The following is a 21,534-nucleotide window of genomic DNA, read 5'->3' on the forward strand; positions in this document are numbered from 1 at the left end:
CCTACCTAATCGGCAACTTGTTAACTTTTGCCACATTATCACCACCTCCTTCCTCGTCCACGAGTACTCTCCTCTCTCCAGGGAGATCCCGGCCCGTGCAGCAAGGAGGACTCGGGATGGCACCAGCCCCTCGTGATGGGGAAGGGAGGGGAAAGGGAGAGGCGTCTTCCGTATTTTGAGGGCGCCCTTTTGGAGGAATCCAGAGGCAGCCCGGGGTCGCATGCAATCCCGGTGCGTGGGAAAACGCGCCCGGAGGCCACCGCCTGGGCGCCAGGTCCCCGCGGCCGCCGCGGGCTCGGAACCTCCCTGCCCGGGCGGGGCGAGGTTGGAGGTAGGGAGGGGCGGTGAGGGGCTGGGCCCCCTCCCGCCCCTCCAGGGCGCAGGCGCAGGCGCGCGGGGTGAGGCAGCGGCGGGGAGGGCGGTGGCAGCGGCGGCGGCGGTGGCCAGCGGTGGAAGATGGCGGCATCGGCGGCGGCGGCGGCGGCGGCGACTGCTGCGGCGGTGGCGGCAGCCGAGCAGGTCTGTGAGCCCCGCCGCGGCCGGGCTCTGGAGGGCCAGCGGAGGCCGGGGTGCTGCCGGCGGGGCCCGCCTAGGGCCGGCGGGGATGACTCCGCGGGGTGGGGTGGGGCGGGAGGAGCTGTCCGCAGTCCGCGATGCTGGCAAAGGCCGGGCGGGAACCCAGGCAAGGGCCCCGGGGTGGAGAAGGGGGAGCCAGCCCCGGCCCTCGGCCTGGCCTGGCTGTCCGTCGGCTGGGTGAGGAGGGGTCGCTGTCCTGAGGGCCCGGGAGGCAGCCGTGGCAGCCGGGAGCCTGGGCCAGGACGTGCCGGGGACATGCCATGCTCGGTGGCCAGCGAAGATGCAGGCAAAAATAACCCCAGCCAGCGATCCAAGAGCCTCCCCTGACACCAGCCAAGAAACACTCAGCTGTTGCCTGGGTGTCAGCTTGCAGCCCCTTCGTGTGTGCCATCCCCGTATGCTGACATCCACGTTTCTCCTCCCGCTTTGGTTTTTGGAGACAGTCACCAATATAAAACTGTCTCCTATCCAGTTGGTTTAAAATCATTTTTCAAAATGCTTTATCAAGTATTTCCTGATCTGCATTGTAAACGGGTAACTTAGAATAATAGTTTATAAGGCTATTTTCTTACAAAAAGCAAGCTATACATAGGCACACATGCACACACACATATATACATACCTGTAGTTACTAGGGTCATTTGTTATAATAAAAATAATTTTGATAGTCACTTTTTCCCCTTAATTGTTATTTCCTTTTAAAAAGAAACTGGTATTATAGTTTCTTTGGGAAAGTCTCATTCTTCAACACTGCTGAAAAAATACACAAGTCAAGTAGCCAACATTCTGTTTCCAGAACTGGAAAGATTTTCTTAGGCAATTAACAGCTTTTAGAGACATAGTAGACAGATATCACTGGAACAGTCATTCTGAGGGACATAAAAAATAAAAGACATGACATCTGCCTTCAAAGCTTAAAGTCAAACTGCCAGATAAATGCAGAAAAATCAGCTAAAGATGGTAGGCAAGCTGCAGGTCCTAACAATAAAATAAAATCTAAAGGAATGAGTGAAATTGAAAGGAGACAAAGCTTCTTGAAGTTGTTGAGATTAAAATTGTCCCTTGGCGGGCTTCCCTGGTGGCGCAGTGGTTGAGAGTCCGCCTGCCGATGCAGGGGACGCGGGTTCGTGCCCTGATACAGGAAGATGCCACGTGCCGCAGAGCGGCTGGGCCCGTGAGCCATGGCCGCTGAGCCTGCGCGTCCGGAGCCTGTGCTCCGCAACGGGAGAGGCCACAACAGTGAGAGGCCCGCATACCGCAAAAAAAAAAAAAAAAAATTGTCCCTTGGCTTTCCTGATTTCCCTCCTGATTTATCAGTTCCCATTTTAGATGGTTCTTTTTTCATCTGCGTCAAGTTGACGCTCTTGAAGTTCCACTGAACTTCTGTTCTTGCTTTACACCTGCACTGGGCAATCTGATCCATTCCTCAATCTCTACTTCAGAGTTAGGCGTTTATGTCTCCAGCCTGAACTTAACTGAATTTTCCACAGGCACCCCAAACTCAAAAATGTTGGATTGGATCATATTCACCATTAAAAGGGTTACAGCCATCCATTCAACTTGGTTCACCTCGCCACGAATTTGGGAGCAGGGCGGGCTCAAGGGAACTGAGAAGGGACCCGCATTTGGTTTAATGCTCTGCTGTCCCAAGCTTGATACTTGTGCAAAGGGCCTCACATTTTCTTTTTGCTCTGGACCCCACAAATTATGTAGTGGGTCCTACTTGGTAGTCATCTTAGATGCCTCTTAAGTCACACTCACATCCAGTCAATCACCAGGTCCTTTCGGTTCTACCTCTTAAGGCTTCTCCCCAATCTTCTCTTCATCTGCAGTGCCAAAGCTCAGTCAAGCCTTCATTTGGACTGTTAGAGAAACCTGTTGTTGAAATCTCCATCTCTAAACCCTTCTATTCCAGTTCATCTCTTTTTGGTTTGATTTTGCTATAATGCAGATCTGATTATATCAGTGACCTATTTGAAATCTTCAGTAGTTCCCCATTGCCTTCAGGATAAAATTCATCATTCTTGATGTGATATTTATGTCCACTCATTTTCTAGCCCCTAATGACATCTCACCTCAATTTTTGTCCCATTCCTATACTCATCCTCTTCACCATCCACATAAAGCTACCAAAATTAGTTTGCAGAGATGACTTATACTCAAAGTTCCCATGCTGTTCCCTCTGCCTGGAATGCCTTTCTCTGTACTTTGCTTGGCTAACTCCTGTTTGTCCTTCAAGATTCAGCTGAAGCCCCAACTTTTCTTAAAAACCTTCAACTGATGCCCCTGCTCGCTAAGTCGAGTGGCATTCCTCTTATGCACTCTTTCAGTATTGTGTGCATTGCTGTACGACAGCACTTGCCATGTTGAACTGCAATTGCTGGTGACCCTGTCTGTCTACTCTGCTGGCCTATAAGTAAGTTTGTTGAGGGTAGCTGCTCTGCCTTGCTCATCTTGGTAGTCTGGAGCCTCTGACATATAGTAACTCCAATAAATGGTAAGTGCATCAAATGAAATATAATACTGTACATGAATTGGCAGAGAAAATTAAAGAATGCATCTCAGGAGGGTAAGTTTTGCCCTGTCTCTCTACTATGTAGACCTGTATTCAAACTCTGGCTAAGATTTTTAAATTGCCCACCTTTCAGCAATGTCATAAACCCATACTGTGTCTGTGAAAATTAGAAGCAAGCACACTTCCCCTAAGGTATTTTACTGCTTTCGGCTGTCAAAATGCATGTTCAACTCTAAAATGTTTGAGTGTCAATACACCCTCATAGCTGTTGTACCTCATGCAGATATACAACCTACACAACTGTATTCAGCAACTTGTTTTGTGTTAAAGCTGTTGAGTAAATTGAATTATCTTCTACAGAGCCTTTCTTACCGCTTTGTAGAATTTAAACATTTTTGTCTGCCACATTACTCGCAATGATTATTCCTGTCTTTTTCCATTTGCCATAAGCCCTCACCCAGCCTGCTACCCCTGCCACCACAATAAGATTCCAGCTGCCCTCTCCACTCTTTCTTGGCAGAGGACCTTGCCTTTTACATCCCCAGGGAAAAGAAGAATTTTTTTTTTTTTCTCCTCTTGGTGTGAACCATTTCAATGAGGTGGGCGCCCACCCTTTAAGACTGGTTTCTCCTGTACTATCACTTTTCTTTCCTATCTCCTGAACGATCTTATTTCCCTCATTATTCTGCCCTACTCTGAGATCTTTGACCTTTGCCCTTCTTGGCATCTTTCCCTCTGCCATCAAACATACAAGTCTTCCTGCAAATTGTTGTGAGGAGAGAATGAAGACATACTAACAACAACAAGAACAAGCACAGTTGTCCTCCAACAGTACCTAATTCTTTAGTCTTCTGTCTTAACGCTTCTGTCTTTCTGGACTCGAAAATAAATGAATACATGCTGGCATCCTTTCAGGACTATTCCTACTTACCAATTTGCTGCTCAAAGTTCGTATTTGAAAGTCACAGAGGCACTTCTTGACAAATTCAGCAACACTGCACATCCGTAGTTTTCTTGTATTTCTCATTTTCCACTGTTCCTGCACATTTAAAGTTTCCCACGGGTACATCCTTGTCTCTTTATTCTCTTCCTCTATACTGTTTTTTACAGCAAACTGATGTGGTCTCATAGATTTAATTTACCTTGAAGGCGAAGACTCACAAATCTGTATTTCTAGTCCTGACCGACCTAATACCCCGTCCCATCCTTCCCATTGCCTTTAAGGCAGGTGGTTATTTCTCAATCAGTTCAAATACAACATGTGTAAAATCTTCTCCCTACTTCATTCCCCATATTTAAATAGTCACCATTCAGTAAACATGAGGGGCTTTTTTTTAACCTGCTACAAATTCACTTAACTCTTCTCTTGAAGTGTATTTTAAATCTATTCTTTTTCATCCCACCTTAGTTTAGGCCCTCAATACTTCAGGCCTCCATTACCACAGCATCCCAACAGCCTACTTGCTGGTTTTCCTCTTTCCTGTGTCTCCTACAAATGCCCACACAATGAGCATCCTGAAACCTGTGTCATTCATCTTCAGAGACTTCCAGTGACTCCCAAATAAGCAGACATAAAGACTAGAGTTTGTACCCAGATGTCCAAAAATTTTCACAACCTATCCTCCATTTCCAACTTGATTCTGCCTTCTTTGCCATATTTGACCCACCTACTCCTGGTTTCCCTGACAACTCCAAGCCCTCCTGTCTCTTCTCCCATGAACTCCACAGGCTGTATTGTCTAAACTATTGATTTGGGCATCTGAACATACAGAGCGTTTTATTGCATTGCTAACTGTTTTGTGTACCCAAATCACAATTGTAATATCTGGAGGATATAAGGATCTTGTCCTATATTTCTTTTGTAGTCCTATTTATAGTATTAGTGTTTAAGCATAAAGTGCTTAATAAATGCCTATTCAATAAATTAATTTTCTCAGAGCTCTGAAAAATATGAAAATTGGGCAATATTCCATTCTACTCCTTCCTTTTGTGTTCCTGATATACCAGATTATTATGTAAAATGTCTTTCAACCATAGTCGAAAGTCGGAGCTTCTCAAACTCTTTGGTCTCAGGTTCTCTTTATACTCTTTTTTTTTTTTAAGATTTTTTTTTTTTAGTGTGGACTATTTTTAAAGTCTTTATTGAATTTGTTACAATATTGCTTCTCTTTTATGTTTTGGTCTCTTGGCGTGAGGCATGTGGGATCTTAGCTTCCCGACCAGGGAACAAATCTGCACCCCCTGCATTGGAAGGCAAAGTCCTGACCACTGGACCGTCAGGGAAGTCCCCCTCTTGATACTCTTAAAAATGACTGAGAATCCCAAAGAGCTTTTGTTTATGTGGGTTATATCTGTTGATACTTACCATATTAGAAATTAAAACTGAGAAATTTTGTAAACACAGGAATATACAAACACACATTCCATTAGCTGTTAGAGCAATGGTGTCATCACATATGGTCATGTAGCCTCTGGAAGCTTCACTGTACAGTTGACCCTGGAATGACACAGGGGTTAGAGGCGCTGATCCCCACACAGTCAAAAGTTCATGTATAACTTTTGACTCCCCCAAAACCTAAACTAATAGAATGCTGTTGACCGGAAGCCTTACTGGTTACCTAAACAGTCAATTAACATGTATTTTGTATGTTATATTTGTTATATACTGTATTCTTACAATAAAGTAAGCTAGAGGAAAGAAAATGTTATTAAGAAAATCATAGGAAGGAGAAAATACATTTACAGTACTGTACTGTCTTTATCAATACCATAAATTTATGTCGTCTGTTTACAAGATGAATCATCTATCAGCACCTACATCAATATTGTCTTATAAGGTACAAAACACTGTAGGTGTTACACATATTACTAACACTGGACATCAAAAATGAAAAGATAATGTGGAAAAGAAATTCATATTTATTTATGTGCATAACGATTCATGCATTGATAACGAAGAAGCAGCAGTATGGTTGCTTTACAGTAGCCTCATGTAATCAGTACAGTTCCTTCACAGTAGCCTAACCTATACACTAATGAAAGGATCGTAATAAAAATTTTTATGGCATAGAGTATCACAGTCATATTCATAATATCTTTTTTAAAAAAACAGTTACATGGGATGATAGGCTGATACACAATTTCTACAGTTATGAGAGAGAAAAACTGTACAGTAATGTAATTCTTTGAAAGCAAAGTTATAAAACAGTAAGAAAACTAGCATTATTAATTTTATATTAAATATCACTAAACTTATGTATCTACATATATTTTATGCATTCATGACGCACCTTTTTCTTAATTTTTTGATATTTCTAGGCTACACAGTTTATCTGCAAGTTTTTTCAAATTGTTGCAAATCTCCAAATTTTTTTCCAGTATATTTACTGAAAAAAATCCACCTATAGGTGGACCCATGCAGTTCAAATCCATGTTGTTCAAGTGTCATCTGCATATTCATGGGAGAAGAAGAGTAAAAAAAGAAAATAACATCTTAGTGTTATTTTGAAAATAATTTGCACCCTCCAGACACTTGAAAGAGTTCAGGGGACACCTCCAGGGATTCCCAGCCCGCATTTTGAAAACTGCTAGTCTAGGATAATGTTAACTTTAGCCATTTGGAGTGATAAATAAAGTGTATTAGCCTTTCTAAATTATTTTCATATAAATGAAAAACTATATACAATTAAATCGTTAGAAATCATTAATTAAAACAAGATTACCCACTGTAGAATGTGTATGTTAACTCTTCCCCCAGATGAGCTAGCTGTTCAGTTTACTGACGGTAGGACTATTCAAAGCAGACAGTGGAAATATGTTATCAGATGGTCACACTGAAGGTTCTTCTCTGTGACCCTTCTCAGCACAGTCATGTCCTTACCTGGAGCCTGCAACTCAACATGACTTGAGGTTTATTGGTGGAAAATGTATCACTAACCAATTCAGCTTTCTTTAGTTATGAATTTGCACCTAACAAATAAATGCATCAAAAAGAGAGGGTATAGCTGCTCCATTGTGTTGTATTTTGTTTTTAGCAAAGTTCCAATGGTCCTGTAAAGAAGTCCATGCGTGAGAAGGCTGTTGAAAGAAGGAATGTCAATAAAGAGCACAACAGTAACTTTAAAGCCGGGTATATTCCAATTGATGAAGATCGCCTGCATAAAACGGGACTGAGAGGGAGAAAGGGCAATTTAGCCATCTGTGTGATTATCCTCCTGTTTATTCTGGCTGTCATCAATTTAATTGTGAGTATTTAGTACAGAATATTCTTTTCTTAATTACCATGGGGAATTTTTCTTCTGTTTTTCAGTCAAATCAGGGGCTCTCTTCCTATCATTTCTTTCAGGACCCTCTTTCTGCTTTTCTATACAGGCATACCTTGTTTTATTGCACTTAGCTTTATTGCACTTTGCAGATACTGCGTTTTTTACAAATTGAAGGTTTGTGGCAACCCTGCATCAAGCATATCTGTCGGTGCCATTTTCCCAACTGCATTTGCTTACTTCAGTCTCCATGTCACAGTTCGGTAATTCTCAATATTTCACAATATTCACAATATTTCAAGCTTTTTCAATATTAATATATTTGTTATGGTGATCTGTGATCCGTGATCTTTAATGTTACTATTGTAATTTTTGGGGGGTTGCCACTAACCACATCCATGTAAGATGGTGAATTTAATTGATAAATGTTGTGTACGTTCTGACTGCTCCATTGATTGGCTGTTCCCCATTTCGCTCCCTCTTCTCGGACCTCCCTATTCCCTGAGATAACCCTACAATGGCCTCTAAGTGTTCAAGTGAAAGGAGGAGTTGCAGTTGTCCCTCACTTGAAATCAAAAGTTAGAAATGTTTAAGCTTAGTGAGGAAGGCACGTGAAAAGCTGAGATCAGCTGAAAGCTAGGCCTCTTACGCCAAATACTTTGCCAAGTTGTGAATGCAAAGGAAAGGTTCTTGAAGGAAATTAAAAAGCCTACTCTAGGGAACATATGAATGATAAGAAAACAAAACAGTTTTATTGCTGGTATGGAGAAAGGTTTACTGGTCTGGGTAGAAGATCAAACCAACTACAACATTCCCTTAAGTCAAAGACAAATCCAGAGCAACGCCCTAACTCTCTTCAATTCTGTGAAGGCTGAGAGAGGTGAGGAAGCTGCAGAAGAAGTTCGAAGCTAACAGAAGTTGGTTCATGAGGTTTAAGGAAAGAAGCCGTCTCCATAACATCAAAGTACAAGGCGAAGCAGCAAGTGCTGATGTAGAAGCTGCAGCAACTTTTCCAGAAGATCTTGCTAAGATAAGTAATGAAGGTGGCTACACTAAACAACAAATTTTCCATGCAAACAAAACAGCCTTCTATTAGAAGAAGATACCATCTTGGACTTTCATAGCTAGAGAGGAGAAGTCGGTGCCTGGCTTCAAAGTTTCAAAGAACAGGGTGACTCTCTGTTAGGGGCTAAGGCAGCCAGTGACTTTAAGTTGAATCCAGTGCTCATTTGCCATTTGGAAAATCCTAGGGCCCTTAAGAATTACGCTAAATCTACTTCTTCCTGGGCTCTATAAACGGAACAACAAAATCTGGATAACTACACACCTGTTTACAACATAGTTTACTGAATATTTTAAGCCCACTGTTAAGATCTACTGCTCAGAAAAAAAGGATTTCTTTCAAAATATTACACCTCATGGACAATGCATTGGTCACCCAAGAGCTCTGATGGAGATGTACAATGAGATCAGTGTTGTTTTCATGCTTGCTAACACAACATCCGTTCTGCAGCCCACGGATCAAGCAATAATTTTGACTTTCAGGTCTTATTATTTAAGAAATACATTTTTTAAGGCTATAGTTGCCATAGATTATGATTCCTCTGATGGACCTAGGTGAAGTAAGTTGAAAAGCCTCTGGAAAGGATTCATCATTCTAAATGCCATTAAGAACATTAGCAGTTCTTGGGAAGAGGTCAAAATATCAAAGTTAACAGGAGTTTGGAAGAAGTTGATTCCAGCCCTATGGATGACTTTGAGGGGTTTAAGCCTTCAGTGGAGCAAGTAACTGCAGATGTGATAGAAATAGCAAGATAATTAGAATTAGAAGTGGAGCCTGAAGATGTGACTGAATTGCTACAATCTCATGATAAAACTTTAAAGGATAAGGAGTTGCTTCTTATGGATGAGCAAAGAAAGTGGTTTCTTGAGATGGAATCTACTCCTGGTGGAGATGCTGTGAAGATTATTGAAATGACAATAAAGGATTTAGACTATTACATACACTTAGTTGATAAGGCAGTGGCAGGGGCTGCCTGAGCTGCTTCCAAGCCTAAAGAATGTTTGCATCTCGGGGCTTCCCTGGTGGCTCAGTGGTTGAGAGTCCGCCTGCCGATGCAGGGGACACGGGTTCGTGCCCCGGTCCGGGAAGATCCCACATGCCGCGGAGTGGCTGGGCCCATGAGCCATGGCTGCTGAGCCTGCGCGTCCGGAGCCTGTGCTCCACAACAGGAGAGGCCACAACAGTGAGAGGCCCGCATACCGCAAAAAAAAAAAAAAAAAAAGAATTTGCATCTCCATGAAGCCCTGCTATACCTAAGTTTACCAGGAGATTTGGGTCGGAGTGGGGTTGACGGGCTTCTTCGTTTATAAAATCAGGAGTGCTGATAAAAGAAGTAAAGCCTTGAAAGCTTCTAGTCCTACTCCTGCTCATGGTCATCATCAACCAGCTTTACTTGGATGGGACATCAGTCTGGCTGTATTGTGGGAATGTGGGACATCATGCACACTTGTAGCAGTGCAGCTGTCCTCGAGCATGAATAGACGTACCTGTGAGATACCCGCAACAAAAAGAAAGAAATTAAATAAAGCAGTGGCAGGATTTGAAAGGATTGACTCCAATTTTGAGGGAAGTTCTACTGTGGCCGAAACGCTATCAAACGGCATCACATGCTACAGAGAAACCGTTCATGGAAGGAAGAGTCAGTGCAGCAGACTTCATTGTGGTCTCACTTTAAGAAATGGCCCCAGCCGCCCCAGCCTTCAGTGACCACCACCCTGGTCAGTCAGCAGCCGTCAGCATCAAGGGAAGACCCTCCACCAGCAAAGAGATCACAACTTGCTAAACGCTCAGGTGATGGTTAGCATTTTTTAGCAAAAAGGTATTTTCTAATTAAGGTATGTACATTGGTTTTTTGGGGTTTTGGTTTTTTGGCTTTTTCAGCCACATCGCATGGCTTATACAGGACCTTAGTTCCCAAACCAGGGATCGAACCCCGGGACCCCAGCAGTGAGAGCGCTGAGTCCTAACCACTGGACTGCCAGGGAATTCCCTATACGTAGTTTTTTTAGACATAATCCTCTTGCACACGTAATAGACTACAGTATAGTGTAGCCATAAGTTTTATATGCACTTGGAAACCAAAAAAGTTTGTGTGGACTTGCTGTATTGCAATATTCGCTTTATTGCTCTTATCTGGAACCAAACCCACAATTTCTCTGAAGTATGCCTGTATATGTTTTACCTCTTATTGAATTTTGATGAATATTTTCTATATGAAAACCTAGTATGTTAATATTGCCATGCACTAATTTTATTTAGAAAAAAATGTTCATAGACTCTTTCCTTTAAAAGACTTAAATTTTAGGGCTTCCCCCAATGCAGGGGACACAGGTTCGAGCCCTGGTCCGGGAAGATCCCACATGCCGCGGAGCAACTAAGCTCGTGCGCCACAACGACTGAGCCTGCGCTCTAGAGCCCGTGCTCCACAACAAGAGAAGCCACCACAATGAGAAACCCGCACATCGCAACAAAGAGTAGCCCCCACTCGCAAGCAACAAAGACCCGATGCAACCAAAAATAGTTGATTAATTAATTAATTAATTTAAAAAAATAAAAATAAAAGACTTAACTTTTAAAAGGTTAGAGTCAACTCAATAGAAGAGACCTTTGCCAAGATGATTTTACTGCCTTCATCTCTCCTAAAAATATACTCCTTCCTGTTTTCATTCAACTTTTCCAAAATTTGCTCTTGCCTCCTCAGCTAGATTTTAAAATTGTAAACCTTGGATGGCAGTAAAGGGTTATATTTTGTAGTCCTAAATCTCTGTTATAAAAGAATGAAAGGATCTGAGGTAGACTGGTTTACACTAAGGTGTGAGAAACTGGTGTGTTGCCTTTTCCAAAGATATTTGCTTTCTTAAAGAAAGGTGTTAAATTTGAACCCCTCTGGCATGTGTGTGGATAGATATTTTCAGAGAGTGATTATTGGTATCCCTGAGACCAATCATGAACATGGATGCAGCAGTTCTAACGTAATTTCACTTACTACTGTATTTTTTTACTTCTAATACTCTCAAACCAGTCCATTGTATTTTATGTACATCCAAAACATTTGTATCTAATTCTTCACTTAAATCAAAAAGAGCTGATACTGTAAATAGCTTTACTAGGAGCACATGTTCTGAATTTATTTTATTTTAGAAATTTTTTTTTGGAAAGTTATGGTTAAGATGGCAAAAAAAAAAAAAAAAAAAAGACATTTTCATCCCCTTCTGCTTTAAAAGCTCATCCTAAGGTGACAACGTTAAGAACCAGAAATACCTTGGAAGAAAGTGGGAGGCAACTGAAATCCTGAACCGTAATATATGAAGACAAAAAGGAGGAGGAGTGGCAAATAACTTACCAGAGAAGAGAAACTGCATGTTGCAGGGGCCATTGGTGGAAGTGTCTTGCAGAATCCTGAAAAGCCTCAGGAATTGGAAGTACAAGTGCCTTGAAAAGTGAAGGGGGAACTGAAAACAGAGAGCTTGTTTGAAAAGTCCACAGAAGGAGGCATGCGATCCCCAGCCTCCCTCTCCTTCCAGGCAGCAGTTAGGCAGCCAGCCCTCCTAACCCCACACTGAACCAGAGGGGATTCTTTCTGCCTGAGGATATTGCCAAGAGGAGAGTAAGGATGGGTTTCCACACTGAAGGCAGAAAAGTCTGTATCCTGAGCACTGAGGCTCCCTTATCCTCATCCTTCACCTCCAGCTCCCTGTACCAGGCTTACATCCCCCAGCAAGAGATAGAATAGCCTGCTCTGGAGAAACTGAAGAACATAGAGAAAAGACCTGAAGATACACTTGGCAGGTCCCTGTGAAAAAGCCACCTAATCTCCCTACTGTGAAGCCTGTCAGTCACAAGTGCCACCCCACCCAGAGAACTTTCCCTGAACTTTTTATAACTGCTCTGTGAACTATGAACACAGAGCCACCAGGGATCAGTAGACTTTATGGAAAGCTCCCAGAATTGAGAAATGATTGAGACCAACAGCACCCAAACCATGGGGAAAGTGGGAATTCAGGGAAATGGAGAAAATGCAACAAATGACAGGAAACTTAAAAAAATTAAAACACACAATCAATAGCTTCAGAGAAGTCGGAGGATATTGCATCCATTAAACAAGGATACCATGCCATTAAAAAGAAGCAGTTAAAGAATATGGAAGAACTCATAGAAATACACATACATGGATGGATGGATGGATAGATAGATAGACAGACATTGGAAGATAAAAGAAAATCTTCCACAAAGTTCAACTAAATTAAAGAATGAATCCAGGAACATTCTGTTAATTGGAGTCTTAGAAAGAGAGAAGAAAAAACACAATGGGAAGAAAGTTATCAAATAAATAAATCAAGAAAGATTCCTAGGACAGGTTGAAAACTACCATTCTGGATCCAGCATATGTATAAAAAAAAGGCTCACACCAAGGCTATTACTGTGAAATTTAAGAAGACCAGGAATAAAAAGATGATCCTAAAATCTTCCAGAGAATTAAAAAAACGGGTTTTGTGTAAAGAACACAAAATCAGAGTGGCATCGGACCTGTCAAAAGCAGTTCTGGAAACTAGAAGGCAAGAAAGCAAGGACCTTCAAGATTCAGAGAGAACATAATTTCAAATCTAGAAATGCATACCAAGCTAAACTCTCAGTCAAATGTGAGGAATTATAGAGACATTGTTTTAGCCATGCACACTCTCAAAAAATATTTACTTCACGTACATTCTTTCTAAGGAAGCCATGGGACAATGTGCTCTACCAAAAGAAGGTACTAAACCGAGAATGTTGAAGACAAGGATACCGGAAACTGGGTATCCTGCATGAGAGAAAGATGAAAGGAAGTTCCAGTGTGAAAGTGAAGGGAAAGCTCATGATTACAGCCGTGCGACAGACCCAGAGGGCAGGAGCTCAGACTGGAGCAAGAAGATGAGGGCTCGTTCCAGAAAGATTTCCTGGGAGAGGAAAATAGAGCTAATACATTTTCTGGGAGGTTTGGACTTTTAGAACATTTTATTGAGAGACATTTTACAGAAATGTTGGAGAGTTTGAAAAAACTTAGTCTGATTTTCAAAGAAACTAAGCAAATGAAAGAAGGACAAATATTAAACTCTGAAAGACACAAAGTACAAGAAGGGAACTGCCATCATAGTACAGTATTTGACTTAGCAGTGAACAATATTTACATTGTTGTAATACTGAAAATAATGAACATGGATTTAACCAAAACTTGAGATTGGAGTTGGAGGAGAAGAAATATAAATTCTCATCTGCTAAAATAGGAAATTGATAGATACAACCTAAAATTGATCAGTAAAGAAATAACATATACTTATTATTTAGAAATATGGAGATAAATTCTAGACGAAATGGCTAAGTGGTTGCTCTGGGACGAGGTATAGGGGAGGTAGAAGAAATAAACTGCTCTTTTTTATTATTATTATAGAACCTTTAGCACTTTTTTTTTTTTTTTTTTTTTTTTTGTGGTACGTGGGCCTCTCACTGTCGTGGCCTCTCCCGTTGCGGAGCACAGGCTCCGGACGCGCAGGCTCAGCGGCCATGGCTCACAGGCCTAGCCCCTCCGCGGCACGTGGGATCTTCCCGGACCGGGGCACGAACCTGCGTCCCCTGCATCGGCAGGCGGACTCTCAACCACTGCGCCACCAGGGAAGCCCTCACCTTTGGCACTTTTTGACTTTTAGTTATTGGTATGTAATACGTTGATAAAAATAAAATTGGTTTTGTTTGTAAGTGGAAACCCAATTGATGTGTTCCTCTCACTGATGCAACATTTTAGGAAGTTTCATCCTCTAGCAACTATCTTTCCTATTTGTTTACTGATTATGTTAAATGTATGCTGCCTATTAACAGTGGGCTTGATTCCTCTTTTAGGTAACACTTGTTATCTGGGCTGTGATTCGCATTGGGCCAAATGGCTGTGACAGCATGGAGTTTCATGAAAGTGGTCTGCTTCGGTTTAAGCAAGTGTCTGACATGGGAGTTATACATCCTCTTTATAAGAGCACAGTAGGAGGAAGGCGAAAGGAAAATTTAGTCATCACTGGCAACAACCAACCTGTAAGTAACCACATTAATTGAGGAACATTGGAGAAAAATTCTTCGTAAAAACCTAGAGTTGATTACTGGAAATGGATCTTTTCCTTTAAAGAAAATTCATAATATATTTAATAATATTGTTGGTCTTCTCATCCATCTATTAATGTTAGTTACTTTGTTAATATTCTAGATTTTGTCCCATGGTAGCATTTTCTGGGATAGATATAATTACTGTAAGAATACATAGTTTACTCTTTTCTCCTCCATACGTGGAAACCATTTTAAAAAAGCACCTTCCCAGGTTAGAATACCCTCTACTCTCTGGGAGTCTGGAAGAGAATATGCCAGTCTAGTCAGTGGCAACCCCTGTCAAGTGGCTACTATAACGTAGGTTTTCAACTGACCAGAACCTCAAGGAGGCATCCTTACTGCCCCTGCCCGTCTTAGCTCTGGGTCCCTGTGCTCTGCGACCATCTGTGTCTGCCAAGCATTGCAGCAAATAAGCATGTTAAGCCCCCGTTTTAAAGGACTCTTCTCCCAAGTGGGTGGAGGGACTCAGAGAGAGGCAGTTAAAATTATTAGGAGTTAAGCCTGCTATTGTAGAGTTCTTTTAGAATGTTCTTGATGAATTTTGGATGCAGTCTTGTTCGAAAACATATTCATGATAAAGTGTTTTTCTGAAGGTTGTTTTTCAGCAAGGGACAACAAAGCTCAGTGTAGAAAAGAACAAAACTTCTATTATAAGTGACATTGGTGTGCAGTTTTTCGACCCAAGGACTCAAAATATCTTATTCAGCACAGACTATGAAACTCATGAGTTTCGTTTGCCAAGTGGAGTGAAAAGTTTGAATGTTCAAAAAGCATCTACTGAAAGGGTATGATTTATTTTCCTTGCTTTATTAATGGAAGAGAATTATTATCTAAAGTTACAAAGTGTGTGAGGTGGGGGGCAGGGGCAGCTTTACTGATAAAATGCTATGAACGAAGTGACTCCACAACAGCGGAAAAGATTAGTTCTAGATTTGTCATCAACTAGTTTATGTGACCATTATCAAATCATCTCTCTTTATCTCTACATGTGTGAAATGTGAGTTAAAACACTTGTCTTTCATATTTTGTCATTGAAACGCCTCCTCTTCTATCTCTAATAATAATCCTCACTTTAATTTAGAAACTCTTCATCACTACTTTTTTTTTTAATCTTCAGATTACCAGCAATGCTACTAGTGATTTAAATATAAAAGTTGATGGGCGTGCTATTGTGCGTGGAAATGAAGGAGTGTTCATTATGGGCAAAACCATTGAATTTCACATGGGTGGTAATATGGAGTTAAAGGCTGTGAGTATTTTTTGATTTTAAGAGAATTATTAGATTCTTGGGTACATAAGTCCTTATGTGGAAAAAGAGTGATGAAAAATGATAATGTAGTTGTATTTTTCGGACATGGAAAGATGTTCAAAATGGATTATGAAGTGAAAGAAAGTTATAAAACAATCTGTGAAATATCTCATTTTTATTTTTCAGATTATGTGTATGTTTATAGAAACCTAGAAGGGTATGCCAAAATGTTAACAGTGGTTAGTTATGGGTAGCAGGGTAACAGATGATTTTCATTTTATTTCTTCTTGCCTGTTATTTTCTAAATTTTTTTTTTGCATAATGATGCCTGTGTTATTTTAAAAGGCAAACAAACAAACAAGCAAAAAGCTTCCAAAAGAGAATTCTCAGTATGCATGCCCTGAAGTTGATAGGGTTTTTTTCAGTTAAAGATTTTTCACATCTCTTCATGGGTTTTGTGTCTAGTGATGTGAAAATCAATTAGCAAATATATTAAATGTATTTTTATTTATACATCTATTATTAATTGTAAAGGAAAAAGATTTTGCCTTTATTACACCTGTTGAAAAGTAAACTTTTCTTTGTGCCTCACAGATGATATCTGAACTTTAATAAGTAACATATACATTTCATTTAAGGGAGCTATAAGTTCAAAAACATTTTACCTGCTCACAATTCTGGTCAAAGTATATTTATTCAAAATGTCTTTGGGCATCTGATCTATGCTACCTAATTAAAGCTAATTAAATTTGCTCTACTAAGCATTAAATGACAAAAGTTAAACCTAAGGACTTATAAAATCGTTCTTTCCTTTTAAAAAATTTAATCATAGTTCTTGAGGGGAAAAACTTAAAAAAATTAAGTTCTTTCACTTTCATAAATATCTTTTCCCCCTGAAGAATATGTTCCAATCTCTAAATAATAAATATGAACGTAAAATGTGATTCTTGCCAGAAACTCAATAGTAGTGCTGAGTATTGTTTACATACATTGTAGAAAGAAGCCATTCCTCTGAGAGAATAATAGTGTTGAAGAATGGTTACAGTCGGGCTGTTGTTCTCTGCATCAGAAACTCAAAGCAGCAAGAGATGTGATTGATTTGTTTATAGCCATTAGCAAGTCACCTAAATCTTTTAAGTTTTTCTACCTGTTGTTAATATGACATACTTTGAAATACATATACACACATATCAGTTTCTCCACAGTTAAAAAAAAAGTAAGCCAGTATTGAAAAGATAATTAGCTTTATAATTCAGTTAATATCAGAGGTTAGTTTTTAAGTGTATGGCTAGTCATTAGAAAGAATTTTATCAATCAAACTGCTTTTTAAAAAAAACTGCTAAGACAAATATTATATCACTTATATGTGGGCTCTGAGAAACAGTACAAATGACTCTATATACAAAATAGAAACAGACTCACAGACATTAAAAACAAATTTATGGTTACCAAAGGGGAAAGGAAGTCAGGGAGGGATAAATTAGGAGAATGGGATTAACAGATACAAACTACTATATATAAAACAGATAAGCAACAAGAATTTAATAACCTATAATGGAAAATAACCTGAAAAAATATATATATGACTGAATCACCTTGATGTACACCTGAAACTAACACAATATTGTAAATTAACTATACTTCAATTTAAAAAAAAAAAAAACTACTTTAGCAGTTTAAAGAAAGTAAAATTACATAACCACAAGATGGCAGCGTTGGAACAAAATTTGAAAATTCCATATACTATCACTACATAGTCAATTAGCCACTTCCATTACTTCATAATCAACTTTCATTGCTTTAAATACCCTCTATAAGCTGATGACTCTCAACTTTGGAACTCCTTCTTTCTCCTCTGAACTAAGTAAGATTCACATATCCAGCTGCCTTCTTACCTCTCCACTTCAATATCTAATAGGCATCTCAAACTCAACAAGTCTAAATTCTTCATATCCTCCTTCCCTCCCCAAACATGCATTTCTTTCAGTGTTCCCATCTTGTTAAATGGTACCCATTATTTCATCAGCAAAGCCTTTGGGCTCTACCTTCAGAAGATGTACAGAGTCTGGCTGATTCTCACCACCACCACCATAGTGTAAACCAGCATCGTTTCCTGCCTGCACTGCTAGAATAGCCTCCAAAGTGGTCTCCCTGCTTCGTCTTTCACCCCGGTATTCAGTTCTCTGTACAGCAGCCAGAGCGATCCTTTTTAAAAGATCATCACTTCTCTGTTCAGAACCTTCCAAATGGCTTCCCATCTGATTCAGAATAAAATCCAAAGTCCATTCCCTGGCCTTATGTGTCTGGCCCCTAGTTATTTCTTTGACTCATCTCCTACATACCAGTCGACTCCCTCTCTCTGTCCTTCAACCACTCTGGCCTCCTCTCTGTTCCTAGAACACAAGGCACATCCTCACCTTGGGGCCTTTGCATATGTGCTTTCCTCTGCCCAGTTACCCACATGCCCTACTCCCTCATGTCATCCAGTTTCCGTCAGACTGTGACCTTATCAGAGAGGCCTTCCCTGACCATCCTCTGGTCACTCTCTCTCTACTTACCCTGACTTGCTTTTCTCAGATGATGTCCTGTTTGTTTTACCTCTTCAGGTGTTTGTTGTCTGCCCCTCCCCAGTAAATGGGGACTTGGACTTTGCCTGTCTATTGACTGCTGCATCCCCAGCACCTAGAACAGTATCTGACACATAGGAGACCTTTAATAATTATTCGTTGAATGAATGAAAAGAAGAAAAGGGAAGAAGGGAGAGAGAGGGTTAGGAGTTCCGAAAAAGAGAGAGTCTGCAATACAAGAATGTTCCTGGGATAGTGGGCTTGAAGAAGAGAACTTCCAGGCAGTTTTCTTTGAGTGCCTGGGTTTCAAAATTGTATGGTTTGAATCTTCATTTATGGTGTTACAAAAAAACATTGGAAATTAAAATTACTTTTCTCTAGGAGAAAAACAGTCTTTTTCTTCTTATCGTCAGAAATTTATCAATCAGTAACTTGGTTAAAACTGTCTTAGGAAATAATAAATGAAAATGATCTGAGACTTTATCAGTATTAGTCTTATTGTGCACTTAGGAATTTTGATATAATTTTTAACTAACTGGGAAATAAATTGTGTTAACAAGTGTACTGATATACATTGTGAACAATTACTAAGAGGTCACTAGGTGAATTTTGATTGGTTTTGGTTTTTTGTTGTTGTTCTGGTCATGACTTTTTCTTGCTGCCTTCTATTCTTGCTAATATTTCAGTGAGTTTTGTTTATTAATTTTGTCCTCTCCCTACTTGTGGATGCAAACAAGCCATATCAGTTTTCTCCTGACAGGAAAACAGCATCATCCTGAATGGAACTGTGGTGGTCAGTACAACTCGCCTCCCTAGTTCCTCCAGCGGAGACCAGTTTGGTGGTGGTGACTGGGTGCGCTACAAGCTCTGTATGTGCGCTGACGGAACCCTCTTCAAAGTACAGGTGACGGGCCAGAACATGGGCTGCCAGACCTCAGACAACCCCTGTGGAGACACTCGTTAGAAGAACCCGAGAGGGCGTCAGTAGGTTCATATCGTGACTTGACTTTTTTTTTTCAGAGTAGGCATGCAAATCATGTTTTTACAGAGTTTGTGATAACTCGTTATTATTTTATCTGCAAAGCACTACTGTATCTATTATATAGTCTCCATGTTTAAAATAGTCTCAGAGAGCCTAAATTCTAACACATTTCATTAAGTTGCACTGATCTTCAATTTACAGTTCTCTAAAACAATTAAGAGAAGTGAATGCAATCAATATTAATCTTTAAAGAAGTGTTTTTAAAATGCCACTGTTCCTTGTCTAAAGGCTAAAGGTCTGAAGCAACTGTTTAGACTCACTATAAGTAAGCTTTTGGTAACTAACGGGGATAGACCCACTTAAGATGTTTAAAGGTACACCATCAGTAAATGTTACATGCTCTGTCTTTTGGCTTCTAAGAGGAAAGACAGATTTTTAGTGCATTGACTTTCAGCCATATTCTCACATGCAAGTGAGGTCATTAAAGAACTTCACATATGGGAGTTAGTAAGAAACTATGGTTCCTTAGTTTTGCACTAGGAAGAAAATACTCTAATAGAATGTATACTCATTAAATATGGGTAAATATGCTCGCAGTGTGGTAGAAATTAAAGCACCATCTCAGCTTTAACTGTTAAATGATGATAGCTGTCATGTATTGAGCATCTTACAGTTCTAGGCATCGTCCTAGGCATTGCACATGGAATGTCTCGAATTCACACCACAACTCTATAAGCAGGTGTTGTTATCCCAGTTTACCCATTAGGAAACTGAGGTTCAGAGAAGTTAAGAAACTTGCCTAATGTTACAGAGGAAATAGCAGAGTTGGGATTAGAATTCGGGTGTGATTCAAACCTAGATGGACCTGTTTCTAAATACCGCATTCTTTTCACTATCTGCGCTGGAGTTTTAATTATTTAAAACTCTGCAAAGATGAACAAAGACTAATTCAGACTTACCTAGGCAGATAAGAATCAAACAAAACAGGTATGCTTACTCTAATTAAAAGAAAATAAATCAATCTCAGTCAAAAAACTGACCAATCACTGTCAGATTTTAAATTTTCTTAAGCCAATTCCAAAATATACTATAGAGAGATCAAATTGGCCTAGTTGTGGGTTACCCCCATTTCCCAACTGGGGTACCTGAATGGGTAAAAGGGTTGCCAAGATATGTATACCCTCAGCCCTCGGGGCAACACATTGGGAAATGGGGATGCCATGCCCCAGACGAGTCCTGCTGGCCCAGAATGGCTGGTGGATTTACCTCAGCAAGCCAGACAAATATTACCCTTTTTAATATGTGCCATACCTTGAAAAAAGTCAGGAAGCACTGGACTAAAGGGTACTAATGCAGGAAATAATATAAGTAATTTTTACGTAAGTATGAGATTGATCTCTGCTTCTAATATCACCACCCGTTATAATGTTTTACAACCCTCAAGCCAGTTGATTTTTAAGGTGTTTTATATTTGACTTGAAAGGAACTCTCTGGTATTATTAAGATACACACAACATCAGGAAGAGAGACCTCAAAGTAGTTGCTGCCCCAGAAGCCCCATTGTGCTCCCTCCCTGTCACTATCCTTTTCTGTCACTATGCCCTCACAACCACCCCCTACCTGCCAAGACTAGTTTTACCAGTGTATGGTCTCTTGTGTCTGGGTTCTCTCACTCAGCATTTCATTTGTAAGATTCAATATATCAGTCATTTCAATATAGTGTCCTACTGTGTGACTCTCACACCATTTATTTATCCTACTGTTGATGGGCATTTGGGTAGTTTCCATTTGGAAGCTATTAAAATTATGTCTTTTGGTAGAATCCTATATTCTTTAACAAGACTTGGGCAAGGAAGTGGAAGCCATCTGGTCTTATAAGATTTAGGTTAAATTCTAGGTATTTTCATTCTTGTTACTTTGGAACAGTATTACAAATTTCATTCTAAAACAGTATGTATAAGTAAATAATGCTTTCTATGAATATAGCTCCATACTTCTAACTTGCCCTATGTTTTCCTGCCTGATGCTTAGAATATGCTTCCATATCACCCTTCCTATCCTTCAAGGCCCGGCTTAAAGAACATCTCCTCCATGAAGCCTTGCCTGATCCTGCAAGAAGTGACCTCTCTAAAAAAAAAAAAAAAAAAGTAGTGTGCTGTAAAATAGGCAGAAGAGATAAATCACAGGCCCCGTT

At 40.2% G+C, this 21,534-nt stretch overlaps 1 protein-coding gene across 1 annotated transcript; it reads left to right on the forward strand.

Annotated features, from left to right (window-relative positions):
* The first annotated feature begins 416 nt into the window (after window positions 1-416).
* Window positions 417-21,084, forward strand: SGCB (sarcoglycan beta). Its single transcript, XM_081229721.1, has 6 exons — window positions 417-519; window positions 7,126-7,335; window positions 14,288-14,473; window positions 15,136-15,327; window positions 15,660-15,791; window positions 19,119-21,084. Exons 1-6 carry the CDS (start codon window positions 457-459, stop codon window positions 19,320-19,322), a joined length of 987 nt encoding a protein of 328 aa, XP_081085847.1. The 5' UTR covers window positions 417-456; the 3' UTR covers window positions 19,323-21,084.
* The last annotated feature ends 450 nt before the right edge of the window (window positions 21,085-21,534 follow it).

The sequence above is a fragment of the Mesoplodon bidens genome (genome assembly GCF_964165515.1).
Source record: "Mesoplodon bidens genome assembly, chromosome: 1".
In the NCBI taxonomy this organism is placed as follows: domain Eukaryota; kingdom Metazoa; phylum Chordata; class Mammalia; order Artiodactyla; family Ziphiidae; genus Mesoplodon; species Mesoplodon bidens.

Excerpts from the sequence above, each read along its gene's own strand:
- SGCB (XM_081229721.1), top strand. The coding sequence starts at position 457 with ATGGCGGCATCGGCGGCGGCGGCGGCGGCGGCGACTGCTGCGGCGGTG. Across the intron at positions 14,474-15,135 it reads TCACTGGCAACAACCAACCT|GTTGTTTTTCAGCAAGGGAC; the intron begins GTAAGTAACCAC and ends GTTTTTCTGAAG. Across the intron at positions 15,792-19,118 it reads GTAATATGGAGTTAAAGGCT|GAAAACAGCATCATCCTGAA; the intron begins GTGAGTATTTTT and ends TTCTCCTGACAG.